Below are 21,010 nucleotides of genomic sequence, written 5' to 3' on the forward strand. Positions count from 1 at the left end.
GTGGTGTCACACACCTTTAATCCCAGCACTTGGGAGGTAGAGGCAGGCAGATCTCTGTGAGTTCCAGAACATCCAGAGCTACACAGAGAAGCCCTGTCTCAAAAAGCAAAACAAAAACAAACAAACAAAAGTGCTGGGAACCAAACAAAGTCTGCTCTTAAACACTGAACCATTGCTCCAGTGCCTGTAATAATGGTTCAAAGATGCCAACAACACTGTGTGATGTTGGAGGAAGTGGGAGCGTACTCTAGGGTGCCCAAAAGAAGCCTCATAGGCAGCCTCTTATAAATTATTATCTTTAGTCACGTGGTGGTGGTGGTGCATGCCTTTAATCCTAGCACTTGGAGCCAGAGGCAGGCAGATCTCTGAGTTCGAGGCCATTCTGGTCTGCAGAGGGAGTTCCAGGACAGCCAGGGCTACACAGAGAAACCCTGTCTTGAAAAAAACAAAACAAAACAAAAAGGATATATATTTTTTATAATTGATGTTTTAAATATTATTTTTATTGTTATACGTTTCTTTGGTTGGTTGATTGGTTAATTTGGAGACATGCTGACCTGAAACTCAATATGTAGCTAAGGATGGGCTTGGATTTCTGGTCTCCCTATTCTATCCCTTGAATGTAAGGATTTCAGGTTTGTACCACCAGATCTGTCTATGTCTTGAAATTGTTGAGATGAAATTTAAACAAAGGTTTTATTTTATTATATAGGTGTGTGTGTGTGTGTGTGTGTGTGTTTATTTGTTTTGTTTTTCAAGACAGGGTTTCTCTGTATAGCCTTGACTGTCCTGGACTCACTTTGTAGATCAGGCTGGCCTCAAACTCACATTGATCTGCCTGCCTCTGCCTCCCGAGTGCTGGGATTAGAGGTGTGTGCCAGCATGCCCAGCTAAAGGCTTTATTTTAAATTTTCCATATGATTTGATTTCCTACCACAAAAGAGATTTAGATAATTGCTCTTTTAGCCAGGTAGAGTAGCAGATAATCAGAATCCTGGCATTTGAAAGGCTGAGGCAGGAGGATTGCTATGTGTCCTAGGCTAACCTTAACTATGTCATAAGTTTCATGCCAGTCTAGGCTATGAGGCAAGATCGTGTTTTAAACAAAGGACTAACAAAAAAACAAGAGTTTTAAGAGTTGAGTCTTGAGAGATGACTCAACAGTTAAGAATGCTTTTTCCTCTTCTAGAGGCCAAGTTTGATTCCCAGCAATCAAGGCAGATCACAGCCGTCCCCCAAGCTCCAAGAGATCCCTCTCTGACCTCCAGTGTGACACACACAGATACACACACACACACACACACACACACACACACACACACACTAGAACTTTTTTTCTTTAACTCCAAGCAGAAGTTCAAATTTTAAGGCATAATTAGTTTGTTTGGAAGCACTCTCTAAATATTTAGTTGGTTTTAACTAGAGGAATTCTAGATTGAGAAAGGAAAAACTTGTCTTGGATGTGGGCTTTTCTTTGTTTTAAGGAGCCCCTGCAAAGGATGGGTGCGTGCTAATCCAGCCCCGGGTGAAGATGCCGGGTGCGGGTGTTACAGTAGCTGCATTATTGCACAAATTCTGCCCTTGAAATTATCTTTGTAATTTCTGAACGCAGATAAGCCAGCACAGTTATTTGGAGGTCATTGCAAAGGGTCAGATAAATATTTATCAAAAGCCAGAAAAACTAGAGTGCAAGGCCACAAGGAGATCTTGTTTTGAAACTCCAGTGCGTTTCAGACGCTTGTGCACCAGCCTTGGCTTCTGGGTGAGAACAAAGGTAGACGTGCTTAATAAGTGGAGAAAGTACTGGAAACCGATCCTACATCTGTAGAATGTGCGAGAAGTTAGGTACTCATTCTGATCCTCCTTGGCCAACACCCCAGACACAAAGAAGCCTTCCCAGGACCAAATATTTGTCTCGCTTCATGTCCTTGCTCGACTTCTCATTTTGGACACGATTTGTTGGGTATTTTCCGGGTATGTAGCAGCGAAGGATTTGGCCACTGCTCTCTGACGTCACAAATCTTCCTGAGGAAGTCATACTTTTCACATAGTAGTTAACTACATGAACTAACGACAGAAAACACCTGTGCTTTTGCCCTGCCAGCATCAGGTGCCGGCTGTGTTCGTCACTGAGAAGCACAGAGCTCTCAAGGATGAATACTGATAGAGCTTTTTTTTTTTTTTTTTTTTTTTTTTTTTTGCAAAGGAAGGTACCGGAAGGGATTTGACAAAAGCTGTTCATTGATTAGCATCTGTCAGGTGTTGTGGAAGCACATGAAAGGCATTATATTCTCACATGTTATCATTTAAGTTAAGTAGACAGTTTTGTGTTCTCGCCATTAGCAGATGAAAACAGATTATTTAAAAAGGATACTATTATGGCTAGGTAATCTCAGAATTTAGGAGGCAAAAGCAGGTGGATCTCTGTGAGTTTGAGGCCAACCCGGTCTATATAGTGAGACTCTTTCTTAATCTCCCATCACACTCGACAACATGAACCTTAATAAAGTGCAATGATTATCACTATAACTTGAAAAAGACTGTTTTTTATGTAGGAGTGAAATATAAAATAGCCTTAAAATATATAGCTGGAAATAAAGGGTTATGGCTGTAAACATTAACTGTTCTAACTATCCATTGTCAAGGTTAAATAGAAGACTGAGAAATTCCAGAAACTTCCAATATCTCAGCACCATTCTTGCTTGTTTGTTTGTTTTTTGTTTTTTTGGGGGGGGATTTGTTTTGTTTTTTGTTTTTCTGTTTTTTGCCTAAAATTGTCATTTTATTTTATCCACTGTCAGGACAGTGTTGACCTAAGGCACAGCATGGCTGCTTCCGAGCCTGGAGAAGCAAGCCTTCCCTAGTGGTTGGTGGGGGGGTAGGGGACACACCCACACCCACACACACCCACACACACGGATGGATGGGGGGTGGGTGGGTGGGTGGCTGACGGGAGGATGTTACAGGGGGTGGGGGGGGTGGGCCACCAGATTACTTTGGTACTGGTGGCTGACCATCAGACCCCAGCCCCAGCAGCCCAAAGGCTGTGTGATGAGAGTGGATTCCAGGCCCCGAGACTGGAGAAGTTTCCCCTGCATCTCCGGCCCAGCCACAGCCAGGTCCCTGATGGTGCTGGGCCCCAGAGCCTCTGTCATCCCCTTGAACTTCTTTGCCTGTATATCGGCGAGCTGCTGTGCCTTGCTCACCTCCAGCTGCAGCTGGGCCTGGGCATAGACCAGTTCCTGCTCTGGCTCTAGCTCAGCTTCTAATGCTCTCCTTCTCTTTCCATGAGGAACTTCAGAATTCCTTCCCTGAGCCCACGTGACTCTACTCCTGTCCCATGTTGATTCTCCTCCTCTTTCTTCCGTCTTTGCTCCCCTTCCCCAATACCCCACCTCCCCGTTTGTTTGTTTGTTTGTTTGTTTTGGTTTTTCGAGACAGGGTTTTTCTGTGTAACCTTGGCTGTCCTGGACTCGCTTTGTAGACCAGGCTGGCCTCGAACTCACAGCGATCTGCCTGTGCTGGGATTAAAGGTGTGCGCCCCCACACCCAACTTCTTCTTCTTCTTTTCTTAATTTATTTATTATTATATATACAGTGCTCTGCCTGCATGTACGCCTGCAGGCCAGAAGAGGGCGACAGATCACATTATAGATGGTAGTGAAACACATGATTGCTTAGAATTAACCTCTGGAGAGCAGTCGTCAGTGCTCTTAATCTCTGAGCCATCTCTCCAGCCCTCAGCACCATTCTTTTTCCTAACTTTTTGCTGTTGTTTTGTTGTTTGTTTTTTGAGCCATGGTCATTTCATAACATTGGCTGGCCTGGCACTCACTATGTAGATCAGGCTGGCCTCAAATTCATAGAGTTCTGCTTGCCTTTGCCTCCCAGTATTGGGACTAACGGCATCCCAACTTGCTACTTGTGTCTTAGGGACAGTTTTTGTTGTTGTTGTTTATTTTGTTTTGTTTTTCAAGACAGGGTTTATCTGTGTAGCTTTGGCTGTCCTGGACTCACTTTGTAGATCAGGCTGGCCTCGAACTCACAGAGATTCCCCTGCTTCTGCCTTCCAAGTGCTGGGATTAAAGGCATGCATTACCACCGCCAGGCTCTTAGGGACAGTCTTAAACAATTTATTTCAGTGATGTTTTTGAGGACTGCTGTTAGGTGTCTTGGTACCAACAGTGAGTATTCAGACACGGGCTACACAGTCTCTCATTTTAAATTGCAACTAGTAATTATGAAAACAAGTAACCAAAATGCAGTGCGACAATGTAACATTAGAGACTTTTTTGTTTGTTTGTTTGTTTTGTTTTGTTTGAGACAGGGTTTCCCTGTGTAGCTTTGGCTGTCCCAGACTTGCTTTGTAGACCAGGCTGGCCTCGAACTCACAGTGATCCACCTGCCTCTGCCTTTTGAGTGCCGGTAACATTAGAGACTTACAAAAGGAGCTGTCAATGATGGGATAATGCCTTTAATTGCATCGCTCTGTGAGTTTGAGGCCAGCCTGGTCTACAGAGCTAATTCCAGACCAGCTAGGGCTACACAGAAAAACCCTGTCTCAAAAACAAGCAAACAAATAAACAATAATAAAAAAAAGAAGAAGAAGAAAGACATTTATGGGTTGGAGAGACGGCTCAGAAATTAAGAGCACTGGCTGCTCTTCCAGAGGTCCTGAGTTCAATTCCCAGCAACCACATGGTAGCTCACAACCATCTATAATGTGATCTAATGCCCTCTTCTTTTTTCTTTCTTTCTTTTTATTTTATTTTATTTTATTTTATTTTATTTTATTTTATTTTATTTTTTGGTTTTTCAAGACAGGGTTTCTCTGTGTAGCCTTGGCTGTCCTAGACTCACCTTGTAGACCAGGCTGGCCTCGAACTCACAAAGATCTGCCTGCTTCTGCCTCCTGAGTGCTGGGATTAAAGATGTGTGCCACCACTCCCGGCCTGATGCCCTCTTCTAATCTGCAGGTGTATATGCAGGCAGAGTACCATATACATAACAACAACAACAATAATAACAACAACATATATATATATGTATATATATATGTAAAGGAAAAAAGAAATTTACAAAAGAAATGATGCAAAGAGAGAATAATTATTCTTTTTGAGATCTGGGGTCAGTGGAATCTTTTTTTTTTTTTTTTTTTTTTTTAATTTTCAAGACAGGGTTTCTCTGTGTAGCCTTGGCTATCCTGTACTCACTCTGTAGACCAGGCTAGCCTCGAACTCACAGCAATCCGCCTGCCTCTGCCTCCCGACTGCTGGGATTAAAGGCGTGCGCCACCACGCCCGGCTGGAATCTTTTTTTTTTTAATTACATTTATTTTTAAATTTGTGTGTACAAGTATGTGTGTATAGGTACATGTACTTGAGTACCATGTCACTGTGTAGAGGTTAAAGGACAACTTTTGGGAGCTGCTTCTTTCATTTGACCATGTGCCTTTAGGGGCTCAAACTCAGATTACCAGGCTCACAGGGATCCACCTGCCTTTGCTTGCTGGGGTTAAAGGCGTGTGCCACCATGCCTGGCTCCAATGTTCTGGCTCCATGCCTGGTTCCTTATTCAAAACATCGAACCTCTCTTTGACTTACATAAGAAGTCAGTAAGCAAAGGAATCTTGATGATTTAGTTTCAGGGGTCAGCCCCTAAGGTGAAAAAGAAAGGAGGGAATAGAGCTCGGAACAGATAGGCAAATTGTCCACACCCTTATTGTGGTTGAGTAATAGTCTTATATGACATGGCAAGTGTCTGCTTTTCTAACTTTGTCTTCCAGCCCCCAACACATTAGACTCCTTTACATTTTTCTTATGCAGCCAAGATCTCACTATACAACTTTGGCTGCCCTGGAACTCAACTCATGATATAGACCAGGCTGGTCTCGAACACACAGATCTGCCTGTCTCTGTCTTCCAAGTGCTGGCATTAGAACTATGTGCCACCATGCCTGATCCTATTTTTAAGTGTGTGTGTGTGTGTGTGTGTGTGTGTGTGTGTGTGTGTGTGTGTGCTTTCTCATGCCACGGCATGCATGTGGATGTCAGAAGACAACTTTGTGGAGTCTGTTTTCCTTTCTCCTGTTCTCCCTTTTCGTAGATTCTGGGGCTCATGCTCAGCCTTCAGACTTGCATGGCCAATGCTTTTACCTGATGAACCCTATTATTAGGTTCCTTTGGGTAGCCCTGGCACCCAATTTGTAGAACAGGCTGGCCTCCAACTCACAGAGATCCTCCTGCCTATGCCTCCCTGAGTGCTGAGATTAAAAGCTTGTGCCACTATACTCGGCTGAAGTTTTTATTATTATTATTATTATTATTATTATTATTATTATTATTATTATTATTATATTATTTATACAGTATTCTGCTTGACTGTGGTGCCTGCATGCCAGAGAAGGGCACCAGATCTCATTATAGATGGTTGTGAGCCACCATGTGGTTGCTGGGAATTGAACTCAGGACCTTTGGAAGAACAGACAGTGCTCTCAACCTCTCAGCCATCTCTCCAGGCCCACAAAAGATTCTTCACTGGATTCCTGCCTAGCCAGCCATTGGTTGCATATCATCATGTAAGTCTCCAGTCCAGGAACACTTCTTCAAACAGGCCTGTCCTGGTGAGTCCTTCTAAGGTAGAACAACCATGTTGCTCAGGTTGTTTCTTCTTGCTCAAAGACAACACATCGAGCATACCCTCAGGTGACCGGTGTCATGCGTAATTCCTTCCTTTTGAGTGTGTATAGAACCTGTGACTTACCTCCAACCAATAGAATAAGGGAGTGGTGCCAGGCAATGGTGGTGCACGCCTTTAATCCCAGCACTTGGGAGGCAGGGGCAGGTGGATTGCTGTGAGTTTGAGGCCAGCGGAGTCAAGGCTACACAGAGAAACACTGTCTCAAACAAACAAACAAACAAACAAACAAAGGAGTGGTGATGATGGAGCTTGGCTATGGCAGACTGGAACAGGAGACTTTACCTTTACTGTCATGTTGTGAGAATACTTATGAAGATGCTTACCTGGTAAAGAATCTTGACTACAACTTTGTGAGACTCTGAGTAGAGTCCAAACTCCTGACTCACAGAACTGAGAGATGACTGATATGTATTGTCTTGAGCTGCTAAATATGTGATCTGGCCATGTCTAGACAGGGTTTCTATGTGTAGCCTTGGCTGTCCTGGACTCACTTTGTAGACTGGGCTGGCCTTGAACCCACAGCAATCCACCTGCCTCTGCCTCCCAAGTGCTGGTGTTACAGGCGTGCCCACCACACGCAGCAACATAAAGAAAAGTATGAAAGCACACTTCTCCCTTGTGGTATCTCTAGAGCTTAGGACACTGAGTGACAAGCAATTGCTGGTTATATCAATGGATGAGTGGACGGCTATGGGATGGCAGATGATGGGATTGGATTCTGGGAACATGGCTGGTGGTCTCAAACTAAGCAACAATACTCTTAAAGGTCTACTGGGCAGGTGTACATGTGGCTAAAGGACTTCAGAAGGGCAGTGTTTTGTTTTGTTTGTTTGTTTGTTTAGGTTTTTCGAGTGCTGGGATTAAAGGCATGCGCCACTATGCCCAGCTCCGTGTTCTGTTTTAAGCTCCTTTTTACCTTGTTTTATTTGTTTGGGTGTTTTTGTTTGTATATTTTTAATGACAAGCCTCAATCAGTAAAAGATTTAACAATATGGTGGTGATGGCATGCGTCTTTAGTTACAGAGTTTGGAAAGCAGAGGAATGTAGTTCAAGGCTAGCCTGGTCTATAGAGGGAATTCCAGGACAACCTGGGCTACATAGAGAAACCCTGTCTAAAAGGAAGGAAGGAAGCAAGCAAGCATTCTGCAAGCAGTGCTGCACAGCTATAATGCCAGCACTAGGGGAGGCAGAGGCAGGTGGATCTCAGTGAGTTCAAGGCCAGCCTGGTCTACAAAGTGAGTCTAGAACAGCCAAGGCTACACAAAGAAACCTTGTCTCAAAAAAAAAAAACAAAAAACAAAAACAAAAACAAAACCCAAAGACAAAAACAAAAATAGAAAGAAAGGAAGGAAAGGAGGGAGGGAGGGAGGAAGGGAGGAATCATAAGGTCCCATATTTATTCTTTGAGCTGCAGAGCCAGTTTCTGGCATCGGTAGGGAAGAGCTCTTATGACAGTAGAGATGTCCATGGGTAAATCAAGGAACTCATGGAAACTAAGTGGCTGGTGAGATGACCCAGAGGGTAAAGGTGCTTGCTGTGGCGATCTGAGTTAGAACCCTGGAAATTTCCCTTACCCCAGTAATAATAGTGGTTGGTATGGGGATTTGAGACAGGGTTTCTCTATGTCACAAGCCCTGGCTGTCCCGGAACTCAGTATGCAGACCAGGCTGATCTCAAACTCAGAGTTCTGCCTGCCTCCATCTCCCGTAGCTATGATTAAAGGTGTGCCACTACCTGCCTGGGAACGCCTTAAATGCCTGAGGAGAACTGGGCTTTTCTCCTGCTAGCCAGACGCTCAGGGTGGGTTGTTTGGATTTTACTTTGCTCTTGAGGGAAGGATGACCCAGAAACTGGCTGACTAAAATATAAAAAGCTAGATGAAATGGAAAGGAAAAGGACTTAGGTTTCAAAATCAAAGAGATATCTATCTATCTGTCTGTCTATCTATCTATCTATCTATCTATCATCTATCTACTTATTTATTTTAAAGCCTTGCTTGTTTTAGGAAGAGAGACTGAACATTGTTTTCCCAGTCAGGGATGTCAGCGAGGTCAAGCCAATCTTGTGTTCTTTTCATGTCATAGCTGGCCTATCTTCTTTCCTCACTGCTGCACCTTCCAAAAGAGACGTCCAAAAAGAGAATAGACAATGTCCCAAATTTCCATCTCCAGACTAAAATCTAAAATGCAAATTTTCTCCCCCTCCGTTTTCTGAGACAGGGTTTCTCTTTGTAGCCCTTGATTGGACTTTAACTCAGGGATCTACCTGCCTCTGCCTCCTGAGTGCTGGGATGAAAGGCCTGCACCACACCACTGCCAAGCTTTTCTCCAGACAGGGTTTCTCTGCGTAGCCCTGGCTGTCCTGGACTTGCTTTGTAGACCAGGTTGGTCTGGAACTGACAGTGATCTGCCTGCCTCTGCCTCCCAAGTGCTGGGATTAAAGGCGTGTGCCACCACGCCAGGCCCACTGCCCAGCTTTAAATCCTAAACTTTCTTAGCAGCTTTTGTTTTTGTTTTTAATTGGAAGATTTGTGAGTGTGTATCCATGTGAAGGTACATGCACACGTGGAAGCATGTGCCCTAGGAGGTTAAAAGAGGATGTTGGATCTCTCAGCGCTGTAGTTTCAGAAGTTTGGGAGACACTCGATGAAGACGCAGGGCTGCAAACTCTGGTCCTCAAGAAGGGGCTGTAGTGGCTCTTACCAGGTGAGCCATCTCTCTAGCCCCTGAGCAGCTTCATTTTCTGTTATGCTGACCTGGATAGATATCCCAGTGCCAACCATTGGATATTTGCGTTGTTTTTCTGGTAGAGTTAAGATTTAAAAAAAAAAAAATGATCATGAGGTTTATGAGTATTTCTGATCTCAGGCAACTCCTATGTGCCTTCACTAGTAAAGCATGAACCCTGAGTCCCTCCCTGGACATCACCAGTCTCTTCAAGCCTGGTCAGTTGGCTCGTGCCTGTAATCACAGCACTGAAGAGGCAGCAGCAGGTTCAAGGCCAGCTAGGGCAGTATATATGGGGACTCTTGTCTCAATGAAAATGCCCAAACTAATGTCCCTTCCTAACTGGGAACTTTGCTTTGTTTTTGTCAGTTCTCTAATTCAAAGAAAAGGCAAACTCCCATGAAGGATCTTTTTGGTTTGTTTTTCTTTTTCGAGACAGGGGTTTCTCTGTGTAACTGTAGCTGTCCTGGACTCGCTTTGTAGACCAGGCTAGCCTCGAACTCACAGCGATCCACCTGCCTCTGCCTCCCAAGTGCTGGGATTAAAGGCGTGCGCCACCACCGCCCGGCTCCATGAAGGATCGTAATACACAATGAGGGTACATCAGTTTTCCAGACATTGTTGGTCTGTCTACCTGGATTTCTGTGTTATTTCCCATTATTCCCAGGTTCCTTACCTCCCAGTGTTCCCCACGTATTAGAGTACCTTCTTACTTGTTGGGCTTTTAGGAACTGGAACATTAGGGGTTATCCCTTGGACATGATGATGCTGTGAAAACTTTTCACAGTACTCACGGTATTCCCGAGTAATGCAGTAGAATTATATTTCCTACTCTTCTGGTTAGATTTCGTCATGTGACTTCACTGGCCAATAAAATGTGAATGCAAATTGCTTCTGGTAGAAGATATATTTTTTTTCAATTTTTATTTGTTTTTAAACAGATAGATATAACAGGGCAGCAGTGGCGAACACTTTTAATCCGAGCACTTGGGACACAGAGGCAGGCAGATCTCTGTAAGTTCCAGGACAGCCTGGTCTACAGAGTGAGGTCCAGGATAGCCAAGGGTACATGGAGAAAACCCTTCTTAGAAAAAAAACAAGCCGGTTGTGGTGGTGCACACCAGTAGGATTTGCTGAAGGAGGCAGAGGTAGGAGGTTCACAAGTTCGAGGCCAGCCTGGACTACACATTTATAATTTATAAATTAAAAAAAAAAAAAAAAAAAAAAAAAAAAAAAAAAAAAACGAAAAAAACCAAACCAAACCAAAACAAACACAGGGCTGGAGAGATGGCTCAGCGGCTAAGGGCAGTGACTGCTCTTCCAGAGGCCCTGGGTTGAAACTCCAGCACCCACATGGCAGCTCACAACTGTCTGTAACTTCAAGATCTGACACTCTCACACAGACATACACACAGGCAAAAACACCAGTGCACATAAAATAACAGCAACAACAACAACAAAAACACCTACATTAAAACCAAAACCAAAAAATCATCCAGAGCAAGACATTGAACTTTGGCAATCTTAAAAGCCTTTGTCTTAGGAAAGCACCCAGCAGTGCAGGGACCTCAGGGACTGCCGTGAAGAATATTCTATGCTAAGCTCCCTAGGTCCACAGGACACAGTCTTTCTCCAAACGCTGGAAGCCAAGGTAACTGACATTTCTCAGGTGCATTCTCCTTTGCTGGTTGTTCTTGGCTCAGGTCACCTTCCATCTCTGCCTGCAGTCTTATGCAACTGGTTGTGTCCTGCTACACTTTAGGGCCACCCCAATTCCAGAACTCCCAAGATTGGCTGAAGCTTCAGGTGCAACCATGTTACAGCTCAGTCCACCCCATACTCTCCCGTCCTGCCTTCCTTGGTCCCACAGAGATTTTGTTTTGTTTTATTTTTTGTTTTTGTTTTTCAAGACAGAGTTTCTCTGTGTAGCCCTTGGCTGTCCTTTGTAGGTCAGGCTGGCCTCGAACTCACAGAGCCTGCCCCCTCTGCTCAGTGAGTACAGACGTGAGCCACTGCAAAGGCTCATAGAGACATTATTAAATTTCATACGAACTCCACTTACTATAGGCCCACTAATGCTCCTATCAAACACAAAACTGGATAAATAAAAATTTGTCTCAGTAAGCTAATGAGGTCTGTGGGATGTTATTATAACCTAGCCTATCCTGATCACAAAAGATACCAGCCTTAGTTGCCCCAGGAGTGCTGTTTTCACCCAAATTAAGACTTGCATTATGGACTGGTGAGATGGCTCAGAGGTTAAGAACACTTGTCTGTTCTTCTGAAAGGTCCTGAGTTCAATTCCCAGCAACCACAAGGTGGCTTACAACCATCTTTAATGGGATCTGGTGGCCTCTTCAGACGGAGGAGTACTTGCAGGTAGAGCACTGTATTGTCTTGTGCAGTAGCTAAGTCATTGCTAAGGTTTAATTATTCCAGATGTTCCTGCTCACTGTGAATAGTCACACCTCGACTCAGACATTAATTGTAAGGGCGACAGGAAAGAAACGAGGCTGCGTGGAGGCTGAGGCCTGCTAATTAATCATTCCAGCAAAGTTAGTGGCATGAACTTTTTCCACATGAATTTCCTAAGACTTCTTTCCTACATAATTTATTATACATTTATAACATGTATAAGGGTACTTGATGTTCCTTAGGAAAATTTTATGCAAATAATAATTGAATAATAAAGTACTTGACCTCAATTCGAGGAAGAAAAATTGTATTTCACCAGCTAATAAATTCCCTGCACCTTCAACATCTGTCATTTCTTTTGAGAACTAGATCTCATCTCTTGAAAACTAAATGTTAAAACAATGCCAGCTTCTTTCTTTAGGCCTTTTAGGCAAAACAAAATATGGCAGCAGAGCTAAAGAGTCAGTGCATATGCTCTTTATTTTTCAAAAGGATTTTTATTACGTAGAAAACTTTTCTCTCTGCCTGAAGGATAAACAATATAAAAATATTTCAGCTAAAAAAAAGAGCCCTGGGCAGGTATTACCACAACTCTTAATTATAGCAGATATTTACTATGATAACAGAAACCAGTTTAAGGAATGCGTTTTATTAACATCTCGTTCAGATAAAGAGATAAAAGGAGGCTTGAATGTTATCCTGGAACTGCCCTTAGCCACAACGAAAGACCGGCAGAACCAGCCTTCAGAACAACCTCTCTGCCTACTGGGAGGAGGGCTAGACTTCACCTCTTCAGATCGCCCTCCCACGCAATTCTTCCACCTCGCAGTTAAAAGAATTAAACCCAGACTTCCGATCATGGCGCCAAGTACGTCACCTTCTCCCCTCTCCCCTAGCAAAATCCCACCCAAGTCGGCTGACCCTGCAGGGGAGTCCCCTCCCCTATCCTGGTTGCCTGAGTCAAACCAAATTGAGATTAAAAAAAAAAAAAAAAAAAAAAAAAAAAGGTTTAAATTGGTCCTAGGAAACTCTCCGTTCGTTGAGTGAGGAGATAGGACCCCACTCCTGACCTGGAGGCAACAGCTCTGCGCCACAGTGCCCCTTACCCAGGCTCTGCAAAGCCCCTCAGGCCCGCAGCCTTTGTGAATAAAAACCTCCCCCGGAGGCGTGCAGGCGCAGGAGACGCGCATGCACAGCAGGCAGGCGTGTGCGATTTTAAGTTTTTTTTTTTCTCGCCAGGTTTACATCCTCGTAATTGCTCAGCAGCCTTGTCTTTTAAGAAGGCCCCCGGGATGGCTGCTCGAGGAAAGCCCGACCCCGACTAGCGCACACACGTCAGTTTCGCGGTCTTCACGACCCAGGCTGAGGCTTTTGTTTGCACTGCGAGGGGAGGGGAAGCTGACGGCGGGCCCCCTCCTGGGTGTCAGCTTCTGGGTCGGGATCCTCAGGGAAACCGAGGAACAAGCGCCCACCGCCGCAAACAACAGCGGCAAGACGCCTTCGAGGCTTTCCGCCCACACTCCGGGGTAGCCTTTGCCTGCGTTAAACAAAAGACGCGGCCGCCCTCTCTTACATGCTCGCACAGATCGCCGCACCATCCACGTGCGGAAGGTACGCGTGAGTGAGGAGACCGACCCACGCTGCCCTACCCCACCGGCGGCCCCTCCCTGGCCCGGGCGGCTCCGGCGAGACACGCCGCGCCGGGGGCCTCGCTCTATGGCTTGCCTGGGAGTGAGAGGGGCGGGGCAGGGCGGGGCCGCGGGCGCGCAGGCGCAGTGCGGCGCTCTGCCGCCACCGCCGCCGCTGCCGCCGCCGCCGCCCTCGCTGCACCACAGGCCCGAGACAGACAGGGGTCGGGTACAGAGCCGGAGACTGCGAGGAGGAGGCGGCGGCGGAGGCGGGGCGACTCCGGTGACCGGGAGCGCCTCAGACTGGCAGCTGCGACGACTCCCCCCTTTGTGTCTGGTCTGCTCCGAGCCACTGGAGGTGCTGCTTCCCGGAGGGGGCGCGGGGCGTTTCGCAAGCTCCGCTGCCCACCCCTTCCTCGGCCACCTACGTCCGTCTTCCCGCCGCCCCCCGCCCTCGGCCCGCGACGCCCGAGCTCCGCCCGGAGCCCAGAGCTGCGGAGAACGAGGCGGCGGTGGCGGCGGCGGCGGCGGCGGCGGCAGCGGCTTCTTCTTCTTCTTCCTCGGAGGGGGGCTGTGATTCGCTCGCGCAAGCCATCGACGGGAGAAGACCGGGGGCTTTCACGGTGGAATTTACTCCGGGCGAGAGCGAGCGGCTAGGGTAGCCGAGATCGCCAGCCCGGGCAGCTCCGCACCTCCCCGCGTGTAGCGCGCCGGGGCTAGCTAGCCGGGCTGCCGCCACGCTCCCCTCCCCCGCGCCGGGAGGCCCACAGCCTGCGCGACCCTCGCTCGCGCGATTGTTCCGAGGAAGCCCCGCGGGCTCGCCCATGGAGGCAAGCACATTTTTCGACCCAGTCGGCGCAAAGGATTTGTTGACGTCGAAATCCGAGTGAAGGAAGCGACGAAGCGAAACTTTAAAAGGAATCCTTACTGTCTTCCCGAGTCCGGGAGTGATGCGGCTCGGGCGGCCCGGCGCCGCTGCCTGCCCCGCTGCGCCCTTCCCGGTGGCCCGCAACTTGTTCTGATCCTCAGTGCCCCCAGCGTGTCCCCGCCCTCCACCTCACCCCCCTCGCTCCCGGCTCACTGGATATGTTTTCTCCCAGATCTGGATATTTTTTTGATATCGTGAAACTACGAGGGAAATAATTGCAGGGATTTCTTCTGGGCTCCCTGCTGCTTCTTCAACCCCCCCCCCCACGGACATGCCTTCAATTTGGGGAGCCGAGGCACCCCGTCCTAGGCGAATCAAGCCCCCCAGCCACGAGGGAGCGAAATGAAGGGAAATTCTGCAGTGGAATGAGAGCTCTACAGCTAGGTCCTCACATCTGCCATTTGTCCTTTCAAACTGCATTGTAATCCGGGCAGGATAAATCAGAAGGAGAGACCGAGCAGCCTCCTGGCCGGATTTCTCCGCCCGAATTTACTTTCCAGATCTCTTTTCTTTGCCTTCCTGCTTCTTGGCTGGCTCAGGGATGACTTCCTCGCTGCAGCGGCCCTGTCGGGTGCCCTGGCTGCTATGGGCCGTCCTGCTGGTCGGCACTACGGCTGGTGAGTAGTGCTGGGTGGCGAGCCCCAGCTCCTACCCTAGAGGGTGGCCAGGGCGGGAGCCTGCGGAGGCCGAGGCCTGCGCTCGCCCTTTGCAACGTGTGCGCTCCGATCCCGGCGGAGGAATCAGCCAGGGAAATCACCTTCAGTGTTTGCGTGTAGTTTCCCGTCCCTACTCCGGTATTCCCTGACCCCTCCCCCACGGGGGGGAAAAAAGACATATTGGGTGTGGTATCTTGACATTTTTAGCTGTGAGGTAATGCAAGGATTAAAAATAATATTTTAATCCACTAGTGAACTGTCTATTAGACGATTTTGGAGACAGCGCTGGTAGTTGTTTTCTTTCTTTCTTTCTTTCTTTTTCTGGAAAGAAGCAGATTTGGTTTGCAGTAAAAAGCACAACTAAACACTGGCTTGATTAAACCGTATCCTTACGTTTAGATCACTCTTTGGGAATCCATGTTACTTTTCACTATTTAAAAGTGTTACCTGGTGAGTGGAATAAATGTTGAGGAAGCCAGAGTGTGAGTGAGAATCTTGATACGTCGTCGTATAATACTGTTTGTTGCCATCATCATTAATAATGCTTTGCTTCCAAGAATATTAACTATTCTCTGTCTTCTCATCCTGGACATTCGTAATTTGTGTCCTTTTGGAATTACTGCTGGGCACAGACGTGTTTTGATAACTTTTCTATTAGTCATTTGGCGTCTGTTGGTTTTCCTGTCATTGAGACAACTTTGACCTCACATCAGACTTCGAGGAGATTTGACTCCTGAAAGTTCTTTGACATTTTACTAACGTGTGAACGGAAATGGTACTCCCCTTTCCTTTGGCCATTTCCTTTTTAATTCTTAGTCGCCTTGAGGGAAAAAAAACCCCAACCCATTTTCTCAATGCAGTTATTTTCAAGCAACAGCCTTTTGTGATTTGCTTTTAGAAAATTTCAGGAATGGATTCTTAAATTAGTCACAGGAAGTTTAAAAATGAGTAGACAAAGTAATGGCTTTCCAATTTTTTAAAAAGTAATTTTCACATTCAGTAATTTTTTTATTGCTGTATTAGACACAGAGATTACTTGCTTTATTTACATTTTAAAGGTTTGTCCTAGGAAAATACTGAAAGAAAATTTGAAGTTTCCTTTTGTGAATTTGATACTCTTGTCTAACGTTGGATAATATTTAGTAAATTATATTTTTGGTTGTGAGCCTAGCCTTTAATGTCTGACCTATCTCTCAAGCCCATTATATCTAGTATTTTTAATAGTAAATCTATGCAGTGTTAAAAATCATTGGAAAATCTGAATTGATTACATCTTGAGATTTGACATTTTAATGTTTAATTATTTCAATTCTTTTTGAAGCAAAATTGAACAAATTTTCTCTAAATTTCTTTGTTAGCTGTTTAAATTCTCTAACCACAAGTCATGTGGTTCCTGTAAAATATGAAAAGAGTAAAAATGGCTTGACACGTAAGCAGTCATTCTGCAAGCAGAAATCCAAGAACATTTCATTTTTTAAATTTTCTTCACCTTTTTAGAATGTAGTTTCTCGTTTATGATATTTTGCTCATCATTTTGTGACCAGACGTATAAAAAAATCAGAGAAAAATATCATTGATTTCAAACTAGTTTGTATTTGGTAAATGAATTTTGTCCTCTTTTAAAAAGGATTGTATTTAAAGAAGTTTCATCCAAAAGTGATTTTAGTCTTCTTTCCCCATGTTATATAGTCCCAGATGATGGCATCTTTGAAGCTGGATTTCAGCGCTGTGATAGTGTTTACTGAATACCTGCTGTGCACCAAGATATAGTAAAAGAGTTTTGCATATATTTTCTCCTCTGAGCCTCCTGGCACTTCTGTGTTGTAGGTTATTATTATTATTATTCCCCTTTTACATACAGTGAGGGAGAGAGAGTGTTAAATACAGAATTTTAAGTAACTCATCACACAGTAAATTGTGGAGCCAGGATTATAGGCTGCATCCTTACCTACCTCCTTAGTGCTAAGAGCAGCCGCAGAGCCAGCGGCAACTTCCTCTTCCTGTGGTGGAATATGAGATAGAGTAATGCCTTTACCAGATCAGGTCACCTTTGAAAGGAAGCTTGGACATTTATAAAATAACGACACAGGTATCTATCATGCACTGCTATGGTTCTGAAAATGTACAAACTTTGTCAAACAGGTGGATCCCTGAGTTCGAGGTCAGCCTGGTCTACCTAAGAGAGATTGAGGACAGCCAGGGCTACATAGAGAAACCCTGTAGCAGGAAAAAGAAATAACTGAAAGTAAGAAAACTTTGTCCGAGATTGGATTGGCTAGTGCAGCTTCCTTAAGTACAAAGTGACTAAGGAGGTCTGTGCAGACTTGGCATGTACCGGTGAAACCATGTTAACTGGGAGGTGCCGCTAATGTAGTTGAATAGAAAAAAAGACATTGCAAGACTAATAGATGTTATGACATTTTGGGGGGTCCTAGATAAGTTATCCTTGGTGGTATTTGAAGGCAGTGTATCTTGCAGCTCTTTGTAGACTAGGTTGGAGTCAGGCTCTTGGCAGTTCTGCCTCTGCCTCTCTGAGTGCTGGGATTAAAGGCATGAGCCACCATGCCCTGAGAGTCATCTATTTAGCATTCTTGAGTGGTTAGTGAATTTGGTCAAGTAACTGCAGGTTTAATAATCTTCATTTGTGTTTCTCAGTTTGGACACTACAACAGTTACCTGAGGTTCTTGATAAAATGGGTATTATTTTCTCTGTAGTTATACTGAACTTTTTGGGGGTGGTGGGTAGGTTTTTTTTTTTTTTTTTTTGGTTTTTCGAGACAGGGTTTCTCTGTGTAGCCTTAGCCATCCTGGACTCACTTTGTAGACCAGGCTGGCCTCAAACTCACAGCGATCCGCCTGCCTCTGCCTCCCGAGTACTGGGATTAAAGGTGTGCGCCACCACGCCCGGCAGTGGGTAGTTTTTTACCCCAAAGAATTTTAAAAGAGATGCATGCTTTATATAATCAGTGCTAATTGAATCTAAGTATAGTGATTACTCACCTTTTTTTTTTGCTTTTTGAGACATGGCCTTGAATTCATAGAGATCTGCCTGCCTCTGCCTCTCCAGTGCTGGGTGCCAACCACAGCTGGGTGATTGCTCACCTTCTGCTACAAATAATTTGCAGCCACAGAATTGTCATTGTCATGTAGCAGTTACTTACTTTGTTTCATTTGTCTCTTTGTGGGCCCAAATCCTGAGAGAGGGTAATGCCTTCCTCCCTAGTAAGAGCCATTGTCAAGGCAGAGTAACAGAGGGCAAGAGGTCAAGCCCAGACCCACCAGCTTATTTCCAGACTCTGTTCCTCTAGAGTCCCATTGGCCTGTCAAGTCCTACTGCCACAAAAAAGGCAAGATGAGGCGGGTGTGGTGGCTCACACCTTTAGTCCCAGCACTTGGGAGGCAGAGGCAGGTGGATCTCTGTGAGTTCGAGGCCAGCCTGGTCTACGATGCAAGTCCAGGACAGCCAGAGCTACACAGAGAAACCTTGTCTTGAAAAACCTTTAAAAAAAAGAGAAGACAAGATGTATGAAGTGGTACATTTTGCACATAAGGAGGGTACATCTAACATATGAGTGCATAGAATAACTACAGAGGAGTGAAGAATTCAAAACCCCATTCTACTCCAGAGGATTGGGAAGGCAGGTGGTACAGGGAGGGTGTTTCTCTTACAAGGTGAATAAGCCTTTCTTGCAGTATTAGTGTTGGTGTGTCTGTGAAATGTAAAGTCTCCCAGTATTCCAGAATCAGAGGCAGGTGGATCTTTGTGAGTTCAAGGCCAGCCAGGTCTAAAGAGTCAGCCAAGGCTCCACAGAGAAACCCTGCCCCCCCCCCCCAAGAAAAATGAATTAGTATCTTTTGTTTCATAATGTTAAGGATGAAACTTAGGGCTTCCTGCATAGCAGGCAGATATGCTTATCAATGAGGTATATTCCCAAGTCTCTTATTTTGAAATTGCTTTGTAGTCTGACATCTTACTATTTACATAGAGGATGTTTAAGAAAACTTAGTGCATGGATTATAAAAAGGAATTGGAGGGAGGCAGAGGCAGGTGGATCTCTTGAGTTGGAGGCCAGTCTGGTCTACAGAGTGAGTTCCAAGACAGTCAGGGCCACACAGGGAAACCCTGTCTTGGGGGCGGGGTAAGGAATTGGAGGGCTGGAGAGGTGGCTTAGAGGTTTTGAGCACTTGATGCTCTTGCACAGAACCTGGTTTGGTTCCCAGCACCCACACACATATGGTAGCTCAGAACCATCTATAACTCCAGTTCCAGAAGCTCTGACCTCTTCTTCTTTTTTTTTTTGGTTTTTTGAGACAGGGTTTCTCTGTGTAGCCTTGGCCATCCTGGACTCACTTTGTAGACCAGGCTGGCCTCGAACTCACAGCGATACGCCTGCCTCTGCCTCCCGAGTGCTGGGATTAAAGGCGTGCGCCACCACGCCTGGCTTGACCTCTTCTTCTAGCCTTTGCAGGTACTGGGTATGCATATGGTGCGCTTAACATACATGTAAGCAAAGTATTTGTACACATAAAAATATTTTTAAAAAATGGAAGGAATCCTGGCATGGTGGCGTACGTACTCCTTTAATCCCAGCACTCACTAGGCAGAGGCAGTCATATCTCTGTGAGGTGGAGGCCATCCTTTCTGGTCTACAAAGCAACTCTAGGACAGGTGTGTGTGTGTGTGTGTGTGTGTGTGTGTGTGTATGGTGTGTGTGTGTTCCTGAGGATCAGACCCAGAATCTTGAGTGTTAGAGAAGCGCTCTTTTGGGCATTTTATTTTCCTCGTACTTCTACCAAACCCAAAACTTGTTAGTAGAAAGAAGTGTGTGTGTGTGTGTGTGTGTGTGTGTGTGTGTTTAAAATGACTTTTAATTTAGTTAGCATAGAAAACAATGCCTTCATCGTGGCACTGTCATACATATATGTCATTATATTAAGTGTGTTTTATTTTCTTGCTTATTTATATATTGTGTGTTTGCTTGTGAGTGTGGGTGCACATGTAGAGATGAAGTACATCTTTTCAGGGTGGGTTCTATGCTCCCACCGTGTTTTTGAGGCAGAGTCTCTTGCTATTTCTGATGGTGTTATTGTGACCCACAGAGGCCTCCTGCTTGTTCTCTTGTCCCTGTGTCCTGTTATAATAGAGTGCTGAGATTACAGATGGAGCCACCACAGCTAAGACAGGGTGTATCTGTGTGGTGTTGGCTGTCCTGGAACTCACCCTGCAGACTAGGCTGGCCTTGAACTCTCGGTCTCGTATATCTGCTTGCTTCTGCCTCTGTAGTGCTGGATCAAAGATATGGCCACTATTGCCTCCCCACCCCCCACTCACCTTTTATTTTCTTTCTTTCTTTTTCTTTTTTTGGTTTTTTGAGATAGGGTTTCTCTGTATAGTCTTGGGTGTCCTGGACGCGCTTTGTAGACCAGGCTGGCCTTGAAATTACAGGTATCTGCCTGCCTCTGCCTCCCGAGTGCTGGGATTAAAGGCGTGCGCCACCATGCCCAGCTTTGTTTTTTGTTTTGTTTTGGTTTTTTTGAGACAGAGTTTCTCTGTATAACAGCTCTAGCTGTCCTGGAACTCTCTCTGTAGACCAGGCTGGCCTCGAACTCACAGAGATCCTCCTGCCTCTGCCTCCCAAGTGCTGGGTTTAAAGGCCTGCCCCACCACCGCTCAGCTGTTTTTTTAAATGTAGGTTCTAGGGATGGAATTTAGGTTATCAAGGTAACACAGCAAGTACTTTTACTCACTGAGCCATTTAATGGTCCTTAAGTGGTTTTAAGTTTCTATGATAATTGTTGATGAAGTATAAAAGGATTAGTGCCAAACTAAATTTGATAAGATTGTTTTGGTGTTAATTATGGAGTCCTTACGTCCCACCCCCATTGATCTATTATATGTGTTACCTTTCTGTCCACAGAATAAGAACTGTATTGTGATTTGATTGATGCCTGATGGAA

The 21,010-nt window shown here is 45.4% G+C and overlaps 1 protein-coding gene across 2 annotated transcripts in view; it reads left to right on the plus strand.

Annotated features, from left to right (window-relative positions):
- Positions 1-14,513: 14,513 nt before the first annotated feature.
- The window catches only part of Bmpr2 (bone morphogenetic protein receptor type 2), a 122,274-nt gene continuing 115,777 nt past the window's right edge, over positions 14,514-21,010 (plus strand). For both annotated transcript variants that reach the window (XM_051153873.1, XM_051153874.1), the window contains exon 1: positions 14,514-15,013. In XM_051153873.1, the coding sequence (XP_051009830.1) occupies positions 14,938-15,013 (76 nt within the window). In that variant the 5' untranslated portion in view covers positions 14,514-14,937. The remainder of the gene's footprint in view (positions 15,014-21,010) is intronic.

Source organism: Acomys russatus, chromosome 12 (assembly GCF_903995435.1).
Source record: "Acomys russatus chromosome 12, mAcoRus1.1, whole genome shotgun sequence".
NCBI classification, from domain to species: domain Eukaryota; kingdom Metazoa; phylum Chordata; class Mammalia; order Rodentia; family Muridae; genus Acomys; species Acomys russatus.